Below are 16,526 nucleotides of genomic sequence, written 5' to 3' on the forward strand. Positions count from 1 at the left end.
TTCTGAATTATACTTGATTACTTATTAAGCTTCCGTTATGTGTTTCTGTAACCATGCGCACATACACGCTGACACATAGACAAACAAATACACACACACACACACACACACACACACACACACACACACACACACACACACACACACACACACACACACACGCACGCACGTACACATACAACATACACACACACACACACACACACACACACACACACACACACACACACACACGTCTTTTGGGTGTAGTTCAGAATCGGAAGCACATCAAACGTGGTTGTCTAATGTTGTACTGTAGATAGTTGCTAGAGATCTATATGCCATTATATCTTTCCGCTATACCATCTGGTTTGTTTATAATCATCTAGCGCTCGTGTATGGTATCTGCTCAACGTTCTGTAAGAGGGAATTCTTATATACTCCAGTAACGACGCGGCAATATGCGGACGCTTAACAAACGATTAAAACCGCTATAATGCTGGGAGAACTAATCATATCCTACAATAAAGGTTATTTTAAATTACTGAAATCCCGATTCTCCTGCCTTATTTGCAAATAGACAATATTAGAAGGGTTAGGTCACTATATGCTAATCTTACATCGTATAATTATGCTCCATTCCTCAAACATGTTCGTGGGGGTACAAACAAGCCATACTATGTGTAAATGGTGCTAGCAATATCGCGGGTTGTCGCATACAAATACAAGCAGGTTTCGGCAAATATCATAAGATTTAGTCAACTATCTACTCATGACGACATTATTTTCGATTTACACTGGGTCCGCGGGAAAGGATGTTTTCACGCTGTGAAATACGTATTAGGAACCCTCCGACCATGATAAGCTGCAGTCCCAACATCGGGGTCAGTATGGAACAGATTGTGTTTTAGTGATGCTGAGAGACAGACGCTATACTGAATGAGAATGTTGACTAGCTTGTAAAGCAGGGAAGAGAGGAAAACGGGATGAGAAGAAAGTAACTGAGAGATATACCGACCGTGGGAAAGAGAGAGAGAGAGAGGGAGAGAGAGAGGGAGAAAGAGGGAGAGCGATATAGAGATCTACACTACAATCTACAGCTAGGCTCTAACTAGGCTACACTATAGCTAAGCTACAATAACGCTAGAATACAACTAAGCTACACTACAGCTAAGCTACACTATATCTTTGCTATAACTAGGATACCCTACAGCTAAACTGCATTAACGCTAGGCGATAACTAGGCTATCTGCTGCGGAGCTGGGTGACCAAGGAGTAGTTAGAAACACACATCGCACTAGCATATGACACCGCGGTCGCGCGGACTCAATGATTACACATAGGCCCTACACTGAAGGACACGGCCAGAGTTACGGACAGGTACCTCTGTGAAGGGCATTGAAACATAACCAGATTCAGCTCAGAGCTCGCCAAATTCTACCAAACACATATCTATTTAATAAAAGAGATGTCTCTTTTCGCTTACGATGAAAATAATCATTTAAAAAAATGGTCTCTAATTACTTTACGGAGGTAGGCCTACCTGTCCGTAACCCTGGCTGTATCCTTAATTACTGCCCACACACCATCACTCTTGACTTTGATCTGCTCACACCACACCAACGAACAACGAAATTATTATAATTACTCGACCACCGGACATGCAACTCGACAATAATCAATGTCAATGTCAATGTTAGACAAACAATGGACGTACAAACGCCTGATATTAATTGACATGCATGTAGTTCTTCCATGATCTATAACTGTTCTTGCCTAACATCTGTTAAGTTCTCGCCTTTGACGGCTCTGTATTACTGTTCACTGTTATTCAGCGTTCAAGTGTTAGACGTTTCTCGCAATGTTGCGAGTTTCCTGCGCTCTGTCTGTAAAAACGCCAACGTTTTCTGATGATATCGGTCCAGTCTATATATGTATAGAATATAGAGTGTAGCTAGGGTAAAGCAGTAGGAATTACTCACATTTTACATTTATTAAACGAAATTACATTGACGAATTTTATTACGATAATAAATCATCCCATTACTATAGTATTTCAAATAATATGCTAACCAGCTAAATAAGGTAAAGTGCGTTGTAATTGATGATATGGAATTAAGTAAAAAATTAAATCCAACGAATTTTCAAAATGTCGTGCATCGTGTCCGTGAATTCCTACGATAACGATAGTCGAGAAACCCGGACTACTGTGTCAGTCAGTATGTGGCTCGATCCGCTATGGTGGCAAACCATATACGCCACCATGCCAAATAAAATCTTTACTACGCCAGGCTATCAATAGCCTGATAAACATGCAACCGCAGGTAATCAATCGCGAGAAAGGCGGTCATAATTGAGGAAATGAGATAGAGTGTCCAGGCAGCTGAGTGCACCACTTCCTCCCCGCGCGAGTACGCGAGCTAAACTTGCAGACAGGCAGCAACCGAGCAGCGCTGAGTGCTGTCGGCTAGGCGCGAACACGCGGCGGGACTCTCCCGCCTTACTGCGTGACAATAGCGACGGCAGCGCTGCGCCGCGGGAAACCACAGGCACTTAGAACGTTTCAATATTAAAATGATGGTAAATAACTACGAAATGTATTCCCTACCAAAGTCTTAAAGTTTCTCTACTCTCCTTCGCCTATTATTGCTAAAAGTTTCCTGTAAGCGCCGTTCAAAATGCTCCTCTGCAACACACGATTTCACCGCATGCATTACTGTGCACAAACAATAGAAATATAGAGTTATCTATTTTTGTTTGTTGATACCTTATATTTCTGCTGTTTGTGCACAGCGGCGTGCCTGCGGTGAGATTGCGTGTTCCAAAAGAGCATTTGAACGGCATTCACGTAAAATTATTAGTCAATAGAGAACAAGTAAACGTTGAGACATTAGTAGTAAATACATTTCGTGTATATTTACCTTCATTTTATTATTGAAACGTTCCAAGTGCCTGCGCAAAAAACTATCGGCGCGGTAATAATCAACATTGCGCCGTCCCCTTAAATATATATATATCGACGTCGTTGTCGTCGTCGTCCACGTTGACATCGACGTCGTCCACACTAAGCTTCTCTAAGTGATTAATGCGCGCGCCGAGTTAGCGCCGTGCGCCGTGACGCGGCAGGAGTCAGGCAGTGACGCGTGACGGTGAGAACGCGACGCGATGCCATGTGAGCTTCGTCAACCGCACAACGATATCGCTGCACGGCACGAGAAAGGGCCATCCATTCCACAAGAAATAAATCATCGTTCCGCGGTGATATACGCATATATATATATCAGGAGTAAATAATCACACATTTGCGATTATTTACTTTTGATACACTCACGCACGTACACACACATACAACATACATAAACGCACACACGCGCGCGCGCGCCGCGCACACACACACACACACACACACACCACCACACGACCACCACACACGACATACACACACGCACAACACCACACACACACACAACACACAACCACAGTCACACAGCACAGTGACACATACAACATACATACACACACACACCACACAGGGCCACACTACACACACACACACACGACACACACACAGCCAGCACACACAACACACACCCACAACACGTCTTTGGGTGTAGATCAGAATCGACGCCAAGTGCAAATCGTGGTTGTTTCGTTAACTGTTGTACTTGTAGATAGTTGGCTAGAGATCTCCTCGTACCATTATATCTTTCGCCACTAGCCATCTGGTTTGTTATAATCATCTAGCCTGTGTATGTATCCTGCTCAACGTTCTGTAGAGGATGTCGTTATTTTATACTCAGTAGACGACGCGGCCAATAGTGGCGGACGGATTAGACAGACCGATTAAACACCGCTACTCAATGCTGGGAGAGAACTTACATCATATCCTACATCAAGGTTAATTTTAAAGTTATCTTGAAATCCCGATTCTCCTGCCTTCATTGCAAAATAGGACAATATTGAAGGGTTCAGGTCACTAGTATGTAAATCTTACATCGTATATTATGGGCTCCATTCCTCAAACGATGTTCTGTGCGAGGGTTATCAATTACCAGCCATACTATAGTGTGTAAAGTGGTGCTAAGCAATATCGCGGGGTTGTCGGCATACACAATACACAGCAGGTTTCGGCAAATATCCATAAGATTTCAGTCAAACCTGGATCTACTCATGACCGGCAGCTTATTTCGATTACACGTGGGCTCCGCGGGAACAAAGGATGTTGCTTCACTGCTGGTGGAAAATACCGTGATCAGGACCCTCTCCGACCACTGAATAAGCTGCAGTTCCCAAACAGTCGGGGTCAGTGAGCGAACAGATCTTCGTGTGTTGTAGTGAGTGCTGATGAGACAGACGCTAGGGGTGAACTGAGAAGCGGCGCTCGCATAGGCGCGCGTCCTGTGCAGAGGAGGCCCGGCGGAACGACGGGTGAGGAAACGTGGATGAGAGAGAAGTAATCCTAGAGAATATATACCACCGTTGGGAAGAGAAAATGAGGGAGAGAGCGAGAGGGGAGAAGAGGGGAAGAAATAAGGCGAGTATGAGCAGAAGCGGGCGGGCTACGGCCTAACAGACGTTAACGCACGGTGGAGGAGGCGAGGAGAGCGGCGCACCAGAGGGAGGGAGGAGGGCAGGCGGCGGCGTGTGTGTGTGTGGGACGGGGTTCAGCGGAAGGAGGCAGCGCGGGCTGCGTACGACTGAGTAGATGCACGCGCAGGCCGCCTCCAGCTCGCGGCCTCCGACAGCCGGACCGTGCACGGAGGAGGAGCGCCCCGGCCCCGCTGCCGTCGGGACGGAGAGCTGAGGCGAGAAGAGGAGAGGACCGCTCCGCGCGCGCGCAGAGAGATCAAGCGAGCACCGAGACATGAGGAGCGAGAGAGAGGATGAGAGAGGAGAGGAGACGGAGAGAGAGCGAGAGAGATATATATATATAGATGGATAGAGAGAGAGAGGAGTGTGGTTGTGTGTCGGTGTGCTCGTGATGTGTGTGTGTGTGTTGTGGTAGGCGCGTTGTGCTGTGCGTGTTGTGTGCGAGCTCGCTGTGTGTTGTGTGTGGGTGTGTGTGCGTGTGTGTGTGTTGTGTGTGTTTGTTGTTGTGTGTGTCGTGCTTGATCGAGCGTTTGCGCGAAAACCAGGGGGGGGGGGGGCGCCCCGGACCAGTGCGCGGTAGTGTCATTGATGTGACTCTACTCACCTCCGGTTGTCAGCTCTCTCGACATGAGGAGGCCTGCTTCGACACCTTCGTAGGCACACGACAACCTCATTTGCCTTTCTTGAAGCCATTTAGGGAATTCCTGTCAAGGTGCTTCAGACACGCTATGATACTCCTTAGTATGCAGAAATACACGACGTCTACATTTTGTCGTCGTCGGAGCAAAGCCACGCACCCGACACGGCAGACACATTCCTACCTGACACGTTAATTGCGATTACAGGCGGTTTTCTCTCCAATCCGCTCATATCGGTTTGGGACGCGTGTGGAGTTTTCGTCCTCTGACGTCGGTTTCTCACGTACGGGAAAAAGCTGCGCCTATTATACCGTAGCGGACAACCGGCTTGCGCACAGGATCGATCGCCCGCACGCCGAGCGAACCGCACGCACACACACACACGTTCAGCACTCAAACTGGAAGGCATGGCGATGTTGTCATGTCGCCAGGAGAGAGAGAGAGTCAGAGAGAGATGGAGAGCGGAGCTAGAGAGAGCGAGAAGCGGAGGCGGTGCGTGCGTTGCGCTCGGCCCACGCTGCGTCGTAACAGGGTGAGCGGACTTCTGTGCGTTCGGCGGCGTGTGCGAGCCCTGCTGCTGGTGTGCCTCCATCATGCTTCTGGTGCGCGGCTGCCTTGGAGCGGGATGGAGAAGGGACGCGGTGCAGCCACGTTGGGCGCAGGCGGTCGGCGGCTGGGTGGAGGCGTACGCACGTTGATGGCACATGTCGTACACTAACTTATCTCCATAGCCGCCTTGAGACTAGTAGCAATAACGCGCAAAACGCCCCGAAAAGCAGCTCAAAGGCTTTGTCGGACTTCGTCCAGCTATGGGAAAAGATGAAAAGAGGTTCTAATTAAGCAACCATAGTATCGCGAACGCATTCCATACTACTGCATAAATTTTAAACGGAATTACAGTTGATTTCCGTGTTGATTTCTCTGTTTCCTGTAGCTTACGCCATGTTCTTGTTAAACACATTACGAGCTTCTATTCTTGTCTATAAGGTGTTTCCCACAGCATCACCGTTAACGATTTAGTTAATCCATGCAAATCTTACTAATGGGCACAGCGCTAATCATTTTCTCAACATCGCGCGCAAAAACGCAGCGAAAAGCTGCCTTATATGTAATCAATAATTTAAAAATGAGAAACATGCGCTCGTTGATAGCGAAAGGTGTTAATAGATTGATGTTTCCGCGAAACCGGAATCCTCTGTAAGTGTGAAAAGTGATGCATCGCATAGCTAAATAATTAACTAGAATAATAATTAACTGGGCGGAAAGCGATGGGCTGACGTAACTCCTATCTGTTTAATAAAACACGAGTAACCCTGCTATTTCCTAATAAGTGGTCCTAAATAATTAATACTGGGCGGAAAGCGAATGGGCCGAGTAACTCTATCTCGTTTCAAAAAACACGAGTAACCCTGCTATTTTCTAATAAGTGGTCTCTTTGAAAGTTTATGAATTAGGCTACAATGGATTGTTAACGATTACGTTTACAGCGGATAATTATTAATGAAACCTTCATAAACCTTAAGGAAAGGTATTCACACTCGGGTCCTGCTGGATCCTGGTAAGAATAATGCAATGACATTTGATCGCGCACGATATCGAACGGGATAACTAAAATCACACAAGGCCAGCGCCGTTAAAATGTGACGCTTCCTACGTGTCATTAAACACCAACTGATTCAGTGATTAGCCATAGCCACTAGTTAAGTGGTACAATCGCCTTTGTTATTGAAAAGATCATCAATGACTCAAATACAGAAAATTTAGTCGTTTATAGCTTTTACATGCTCAACTATTGCTGAAGCCCTTGTTTGAGACACGACTATATCGCCATAGCCTTATGCCAAGTAAAAATGCTTAGTGGGGCGAACATAACAGCGCGATCATTTCTTCTTGTTATGACGTTGTGCGTGAGAAAATTTTTCGTCATGATATTTTTATGTGCATTTGAGCATCGGATGGCCGAGCTAGAAACTGTCGTTGTTGACTAAGTGAGCTGTTGATTGCTCCTGCGACGTCGATATTACATGAAGCAGACTGCTCTGTGCATGGGGCATGATAACCAAAGAAATACACGATGTTAATGATGCTAACTAGCGCAAGGGTGCACGTGTGCGCCGCGTGTACGTGCGTGCCTGCGTGCGTGCCTGCGTGCGCGTGTGCGCGCGTATACGTGGTGTGTGCGCGCGCGCACGTGTGCCTAGATTTGTGCGCACATGAGTGCGCGCGTGTATAAGTGAGTGTGTGCTTGCGTGTAGGCATCTGCGCGTGCGTATGCGTCTGTATGTATGTGGGTGCGAGCTGTGGTTGCATACCGCGTACACTCAATTACCTGCTTTGCGAGCTCGTGCGTGTACATGTGCATGCATTTGTACGCATAATTGCTCACTTTACGCGCTCGTGCGTGTGTGGACGTGACTGGACATATTTGTATGCCATTTTCAACCTTGCGCATTTCGGTAGCACTGTTGATTGCCGTTTGCGGCAATGAGAGATGCGACAATTAGATTTGTGACGTCGCTCACTAGTCAGGATCCATCCACGCATAGCGCAGCTGCAACCAGTGACCCCCTTGGCGGTGCTTGGTGGACCATTTAGAGTCCTTATTGACGTCGTGAATTAGCCGCAATAATGAAATCATTGTCGGGGAAAATCGCAACCTTTATGATATCTCTGTATAAACGCAGTCTTATATTCAGTTTTATTACGTCTGTATTTACGCTGCGTTCTTAAAAAAGACAACATATTTACGTTTCCGCTTAAAGTATATGTGTTTGTGCATGTCAAAGATCTCATAATTCATATTAAGATCGACACTTAGTCTATTTATATTCGTTTGATCCTACCGCGCCTAAGCGCAATAGATACAGGTAAGAGCGGTCATACAACTTGTGGTTAGTTAACTAGACGAATGATAGTGTGCAATACGTGATGGCAGCGGTGACGAACAGTGAAAGTCGTATCTCATCTTAGCAAAGATTTCCTTATAGGCTTACGTCCGTCGAATAGTGGGTTAAAATACAACGGAATGGGTGCACTGTAACTAGTAAGCGGCACGAAGGGGAGTATGTGGTCTGCATTTAGTGCCAGCGATCAATTAGAGTCCATGCAGGGTTCGATCGCTGCATGGCTCTTCCCGAAATACGTTCAAGAGCACAATAAATACAGACTAATTTAAATCAACTTCAGGGAAGGTAGGTGTTCGTTGCTGCCTCTTATTGCAAAGACACCCACAGTGTCATGACTAATGCATAGTGCACAACGAGAGTGAGTTGGTATTAACGCGTCTTTGATCGAGCTTGCGCCGAGCCGACAGTGGCGAGTGATCATGATGACTCTACTCACCTCCGTGTCACTCTCGACAGAGAGCTGCTTCGACACCTTCGTACACGACATCTTTGCCTTCTTTGAAGCCATTTAGGAATCCTGTAAGGTGGTCAGTAACGCTATGATCTCCTTATATGCACGAATATACACGAGCGTCTACATTTTCGTCGTCGGCAGCAAAGCCACGCCACCCGACACGGCAGACAAATTACCCTGACGACGTTAATTGCGATTACAGCGTTCTCTCAATCCGCCCATCATTGGCGGAGTTTTCGTCTCTGACGTCGGTTTCTCACGTAGCGGAAAAAGCTGGCGCTATATACCGTACACAACGGCTTGCGCACAGGATCGATCGCCCGCACGCACGAACGCACGCACACGCACACACGTTCACACTCAAACTGAAGGCATGGCGATGTTGTCATTCGCAGAGAGAGAGCGAGAGAGAGAGAGAGAGAGAGAGAGCTAGAGAGAGCGAGAGCGGCACGTGGCGTGCGTTTCGCTCGCGCCCCACGCGGCGTCTGTAACAGGGGTGAGCGGACTTCGTGCGTCGGCGCGTGGCGAGCCACTGACTGCGTGGATGCTGGTGCGCGTGCTGCTGGAGGGGAGGGAGGCAGGGGGGTGCCGAGGCGCGGCGGTGGCGGCTGGGAGAGGCGTGCGCACGTTGAGCGCACATGTCGTACATGACTTATCCCCATAGCCGCTTAGACAGTAGCAATAACGCGCAAAACCGCCCGAAAAGCAGCTCAAGGCTAAATCGGGACTCGTCCAAACTATTGAAAAGAGAAAAGAGGTTCTAATTAGCAACCTAATATCGGAACGCATTCCATACACTGCATAAAATTTTAAACGGAATTACATTGATTTCCGTGATGATTTCTTGTATCCTGTAGCTTACCCATGTTCTTGTTAAACACATTACGAGCTTCTATTCTTGTCTATAAGGTGTTTCCCACAGCATCACCGTTAACGATTTAGTTAATCCATGCAAATCTTACTAATGGGCACAGCGCTAATCATTTCTCAACATCGCGCGAAAAAAACGCAGCGAAAAAGCTGCTTATATGTAATCAATAATTTAAAAATGAGAAAATGCCTCGTGATACGAAAGTTGTTAATAGATTGATGTTTCGCGAAGCCGGGATCCTCGTAAATGTGAAAATGATCACATAGTAAATAATAACTAAATAATTAATACTGGGCGGAAAGCGAATGGGCCGAGTAACTCTATCTCGTTTAATAAAACACGAGTAACCCTGCTATTTCCTAATAAGTGGTCCTAAATAATTAATACTGGGCGGAAAGCGAATGGGCCGAGTAACCTCTTATCTTCGTTTCAAAAACACGAGTAACCTGGGGCCTATTTTCTTAATGAAGTGGTGTCTTTGAACAGTTTATGATTTAGGCTTACATGGTTGCTATAACACGTAATTACGTTTCAGCGGGATAATTTTTATTAATGAAACTTCATAAACCTTAAGGAAAGGTATTCACACTCGGGTCACTGCTGGATCCTGGTAAGAATAATGCAATCGACATTTGATCGCGCACGGAGTCATCGGACGGGATAACTAAATCACACAAGGCAGCGCCTGTTAAATGCTGATCGCTTTCCCTACGGATCCAGTAAACACCCAACTGACCTTCAGCTGATTAGCGCATAGCCACTAGTTAAGTGGGTACAACTCGCCTTTGTTTATTGAAAAGACGCATCAATGACTCAAGTACAAGAAAATTTTAGTCGTTTATAGCTTTTACTATTGCTCTCAACTATTTGCTGAAGCCCTTGTTTTGAGACAACGACGTATATGCCATAGGCTACTGCAAAGTGAAAAAATGCCTTAGATGGGCGAACATCAACAGCGCGACTCATTTCTTCTTGTTATGACGTTTGTGCGCTGAGGAGAATTTTTCGTCACTGTATTTTTATGGTGGCGCAGTTGCATGCATCGGGGATGCCAGAGCTAGAAACTGTCGTTGTTGACTTGATAGTGAGCTAGTTGATTCTCTGCCACGCTCGATCTCTCTCGCGCCGCTTGGCTCTGTGCAGTGGGGGCATGTAACCAAAGATAATACACGCGATGTTAATGATGCTAAGTAGCGCAAGGTGCCACGTGTGCGCGCGTCTGTCTTACCGTGCGCCGCCGTGCGTGCCTGAGGTGCGCGTGTTGGCGCGCGTATACGTGGTGTCGTGCGCGCGCGCAGCGTGTGCCTAGATTTGTGACGCACATGAGTGCGGCGTATAAGTGAGTGTGTGTCTTGCGTTGTAGGCATCTCGCGTGCGTATGGTCTGGTATGTATGGTGGCCTATTGCGGCTGTGGTTGCCATACCGCGTTCACACCTCAATGACCTTGCTTTGGGAGCTCTTTTGCGGTGTTCCGATGTGCATCGGCATTATGTACGCATAATGTGCCTTCAACTTTACCGGCGCTCGTGGGCGTGTGGTGGAACGGGTGACTGGAAGGTATCTTGTTATTGCCATTTGTTCACTTGCGCTAGTTTCGGTAGCCCACTGTTGCTTGCTCGTTTGCCGCCTCAATGAGAGATCTGCGCGACAATTAAGATTTGTGACGTCGCTACTAGTGCAGCGAGGCCCATCACGCATAGCGGCCAGCTGAACCAGTTGGTACCCCCTTGGCGGTGCGTGTGCCGTGGACCATCTAGAGTCCGTGTGATTGACGTCGTGAATTTAGCCGTCTAATAATGAAATCATTGTCGGCGTGGTGGAATAACTCGCCAACCTTTATGATATCTTCGTGTATAAACGCCATCGTATATTCCAGTTTTATTTGACGTTGTATTTACGCTGACGTTCTTAAAAGAAGACAACATATTTACTCGTTTCCGCTTAAATAGTATAGTGTGTTTGTGCATGTCAAGGAGTCTCATAATTCTATATTAAGATCGACACTTAGCCTCTATTATATTCGTTTGATCCTTACGCGCCTAAGCCGCAAATAGATTTACAGGTAAGAGCTGCGTCATACCAACTTGTGCGTCTAGTTAACTAGAGCGAATGTAGTGTGCAATACTTGATGCAGCCGGTGACGACAGTTGATAGTGCGCTATTCTATCTTAGCAAAAATGATGTTTCCATTCGATTAGGCTTACGGAACGTCGAATTAGTGGGTGTAAAATACAATCGGAAGTGGGTGCCACTGTAACTAGTAAGCAGGACGATAGGGGAGTATGTGGTCTGCATGTTAGTGCCAGCTGATCAATTAGAGTCCATGCAGGGTTCGGATCGTTCTGCGATGGCTCTTCCTGAATACGTTCAAGAGCACAATAATATACAGACTAATTTACAGTCTAACTTCAGGGAAGTTAGCGGTGGTCGTTGCTGTCCTCTTTAGTTTGCAAAAGAACTCCACGCGTGTCATGGACTTATAATGCATAGTCGCACCTACAAGAGAACGAGACAGTTACATACTAAAACCGTTGTGGAAGCCACGGCAAAAATGGGAGATTGCATTAGTCAGTTCAGATTTCAAACGGATTTTGCCTCTATTTTTTGGCATGTCAAATGAATAGAGGGCTAGCGAGTTTTGGATATTAAAAAGGAAATTATGCAAATTGTTAGGTTTTGGCAAGTTGATATAGCATATCTATATAGACACGCAGATGAACCCATAATCGACCGTCTTGTGGTGTTACCACTGCGTCGTTGGTTGCGGGTATTTACAAGGACATTTCATGACATACTTCTTTAATGCAAAATTTCCTGCTATGAACATACTATATGATTTATCTATCTTATATTATTGTATTATTATGTATTATTATTGTATAATTTGATTTTTATTGGCCGCTAGAGAACTATCAAATTAGTCGGGGTTATAGCGCTGTTGAGGAAGGCGGATAGTTTACAGGCCGAACTAATCTCAGCCTAGGGAGGTTGTCTTGTCTTAGAGCAGCAACGAAATTTCTGCTTTAATGCCAATACCATTAATATTATTCTAGACGTCGCAACAAGTATGACATAATCCATGTACGGGAAATAGCACTATTTTCTCCGTTGTCTTCGCCTTTGTATCACTCTAGGTATTATTCAGCTCTTGATATATTTGAGCGTGTTTTCACATAAAGAGGTAACTTCCTGTATACAGTCTTCAAGAGGTATATATATGGGGAGTAATCTCCACTCCTATCTGGAGCTCTGTTCGTTTTTTGAGATTAATGCGCGACCCAGGGGGGGTGTCGAGTTTGGTTTGGCCTCGAATTAAAACGGACTGTCTTCACTCACTCATCTCGATTTGGTGTCTGTTTTTTTGTGGTGAGCTGACAGTTGTCATTGACACTTTCATTGATTAAATGGCCCGGAGTGTCTGTGAGCATAGATGGTACGGTTTTGATCTCCCGCCAGACAAGTATTGTCTTTTAATGCCTGACCTAGCGATACTAATTGGACTATTGCGCTTGCAGTTAGTCTTGTCACGAAGTCTTCCCAAATCATGTTTACAGGTTCTTTGCGCGGCATTTGCAATAATTGTTATGAACACAACATGTCCAGAAGCCTACCACTAGCTCTCACCCGTGTAGCGAGGGTCCCCACCCGCGGCCTGCCTGCGGGCTAGACTACTACGGCTATCTACGCTACTACGGCTGACTACGGCGGCTAGAGCCTGCCACCCCGCCTACACGCAATTAACATGGTGCTCTTTCCCCGCTGTATCGGTATTTCCCGAGTACCGTGTTCCCGATGACCGCGGAAGGCAAAATGTAAAGATGACCGCCCGCGTGCAGACAAGATGCTCGAATAAAGAATGCAAGTGAGTAGAAAAATGAGCAGCAGGCCCTATCAACACGCGCTGCGCACGCACACACACGGACACTACACAACACAACACACACACACACACACACACACACACACACACACGCGCGCGCGCGCGCGCGCGCGCGTAACACGGACAGTCGGCCGACAGCGTATTTAGACAGTACACAAATACTCGGTGACATCACAGCATGAGATGTGCGCTCAGAACTAGCTCTGTATATCTACATACTACAGTTGCCTTGGCCAATCCTATTTTCAAAAGCGTACTTATGTGACGGAAGCTTTAAATAAAACATACGAAAGATGTCGTACAAGTGGATACCTCCCCCATGAATCTGTGAGAGATAGTTAGAGCCACGGAATCAGCGAGGATTAAGTAGTAAGGCGAATGTACACGTCGAAACGACTCAATCACCAGTCAGTAAAAACAATATCGCAGCAATTTTTTCTCACTGGAACCGCGGTGCTGCTGCTGTTTCGTGAAAAACGATACGAAGAGTATCAAATCAGTCGCCACCAGTGGTGTACCAATTACGCGAAACTACGGGTGTCGTGGACTCGTGATCACACCTTATCGGATTATATTAGCGAACCAATATATAACATGATGCCCTTGACGAGAGTATATTTGAACAAACTTTAGTAAGAGAATCACGGAGACACGGAATAAAACCAACGCTATACAAAACAAACTACGCGCGCGTCTGATCCAAAAAAATTACAGCAGCAAAGGTTTGAAGTTTTCCCTAAGATTTACACCAAGGGATTGTCGGAGAGATTTATTACTTGGGACGTGGTTTGTGCATAATGCACAGTGTATCAACATTATTCAGACGAATAGGCATGAAGATGGCAAATTTCTGGCAGATATACGGTGGGCTGCTTCCAAACGTCGGACTTCGCGAGTGCTTAGTGTAGGTAGGATTCACCGCTAACTATTCGATGTTTCCTAATCACGGATCTATGCCTGCTGGCTCGCCCGGTTACTCATATTTGGTGTGTCACTCACTGTTCGCTCGTAAACCACACTCGGTCCAACACAACACCGCGTTTTACTCGTGGCACTGCCGGAAAACATGAATGATGAGAAAGCAGTGGCGATGTGTCGTATAGGTGGCGCTACGCGTGAAACTCGTAGTGCTCGAAAATACCTAATGAAAAATTGTTGGTAGGGTCAAAATTACTTGTACTAACTGTTACGGTATATGTGTATGTATATGTAGTATATGTGTGTGTGTATATATATATAAATATATCCACGCTACATACTAGACGCTAGACTAACTTGTAATTATACAATATTGTAATAATTGTAATAATAATAAAAGATTACAATATTTCAGCTCTCTCTTACAGTTTGAATTAATGAATGTATTATTTGCACTGTGTTACACATTAAAGCTAAAATAAACATAGTAGGCCTATTTCATTCGTTATAAGCTGCCGGGGTGCATTCCGTTCCAAGCATGGGAATTTCCGCCATAATCGTGCGCTAGGCAGCAAAAACCAATAACTTTAATTATGCTTTGGATGTAGTACTCAACAATATCGCACATGAAATGATTTATTTTATAAATAATGCCCAGTTTAAGTGATCTAATAACACTGGGTAACAGTCACACTGATCTTTAACACTTAGCTATATACTTATCGCGAATCACAAACATAAATTGAAGGTTGGTATTATAAATCCATGTCCATTCCACACTTATTGACATCTGTTACAAATTCTTGGGTTTGTTTACATTGGTTTGCGTACATAACAATGTCGTATTGTTTACTCGTCTAACAGACATGCCTCCATTTATACCGTTTCTACGATGATTAAAGCAAACACTACTACGATCTTTCAAGTCGAGCATCTTTTGTTCATCAGTAGGAAGGAAATTGCTATAGCCAAACGCAAGATGCGTCGTCTGAGGAGATACAAAAGCGTTTTTTTCATATTGTGAAAGCTGTAAACCCGTATAAGACTGGAACACAACCACCGACATGATTGCCTTCTGGCTAGAATGGGGTTGCGTCTTCGTTAATCCTTTTATCTTTCTATATTAACCGGTAAGCCCAGGTGCAACTTTCTCATCGGCGTCTGCGAGATGTTACCAATGAATCTAAAATTGCGCTGGATATGAAGAAGGAGCACATCAGCACTCACATCGCACCACGATGCAGAAGCCAGCGCATCATCTGACAGCGATATGGGGTGTATGTGTGTTTCAGATAGAGTTATAGAGAGATAGAGAGAGAGAGATAGAGAACGAGAAACACACACCCCCAGATAAATATATCTCTGCCGATCTACGATTTTCAAAATATTTTGGGGGAGGAAGCGCCGCATACCCCGCCTGGTTTTCCCGCACCTTCCATTGGAATCCTGATCCGCACTGAACAGTTGCTTTTTCTTGGGAGCAAAGAAAAGCGAACAATAAATGCTGTCCCATCTTGCATGGCGGCCCCATACCATAACAAAGATAGCAGAGGCTGGAAAGGTGGGAGAGCGTAGGGTGTGGAAAGGGAGGCGGAGGAACCATTAAATGTCGCTGGCCCCCCCCCCGCTGTTCAACAAAATCCTGGCTAGCCACTGGAGATAGAGAGAAAAGAAAGCGAGAGAGCAGAAAGAGCGAGAGCCGAGCGAGAGGAGAGAGAGACAGAGAGACACCGAGCAGTAAAGAGACAGAGAAGAGAGAGCAGAGAGAGAAGGAGAGAGAGAAGAGAGAGCGTGGGCGAGAGAGAGAGAGGCAGAGAAGAGACTGGACAGACTACGAGCGAGCGACGAGGAGAGACCAGAGCAGAGAGAGAGAGAGAGAGAGAGAGAGCAGAGAGAGAAGAGGAGAGAGAGAGATGAGCAGAGAGGACCTGACACGTACAGAGGAGAGAGAGAGCCGGAGAGAGAGAGAGACGCGAGAGAGAGAGAGAGAGAAGAGATGAGCGAGCAACGAACGAGACACGGCGAGCAATAGAGAGAGAGAGGCAGCACGCCCACGCAGCAGCACGCGCGCACGCGCAGAGGCAGGAGAGAGCAAGCGAGAGAGAGAGAGACGAGAGAGAGAAGAGAGAGAGAGAGAGAGAGAGAAGGAGAGGAGAAGGAGAAAGAGGCGAGAGCGAGAGAGAGCGAAGAGAGCGAGAGAGAGCGAAGAGAGAGCAAGTGAAAGAAGAGAGAGAGAGAGAGAGAGAGAGAGAAGAGAGGAGAGAGCGAGAGCGAGATAAGAGAGGCGAG

The 16,526-nt window shown here is 46.2% G+C and overlaps 1 protein-coding gene across 3 annotated transcripts in view; it reads right to left on the bottom strand.

Annotated features, from left to right (window-relative positions):
• The window catches only part of LOC106812154 (adenylate cyclase type 2-like), an 86,303-nt gene that overhangs the window by 41,623 nt on the left and 28,154 nt on the right, over positions 1–16,526 (bottom strand). Inside the window, exon 1 of one of the 3 annotated variants that reach the window (XM_014815951.1) lies at positions 8,550–9,044. The exons of the other annotated variants lie outside the window; for them this stretch is intronic. Coding sequence (XP_014671437.1) covers positions 8,550–8,621 — 72 coding nt within the window. The 5' untranslated portion in view covers positions 8,622–9,044. Of the gene's footprint in view, positions 1–8,549; positions 9,045–16,526 lie in introns of those variants that run through there. 3 annotated transcript variants of the gene reach the window in all.

The sequence above is a fragment of the Priapulus caudatus genome, unplaced genomic scaffold (assembly GCF_000485595.1).
Source record: "Priapulus caudatus unplaced genomic scaffold, Priapulus_caudatus-5.0.1 Scaffold613, whole genome shotgun sequence".
Classification (NCBI taxonomy): domain Eukaryota; kingdom Metazoa; phylum Priapulida; class Priapulimorpha; order Priapulimorphida; family Priapulidae; genus Priapulus; species Priapulus caudatus.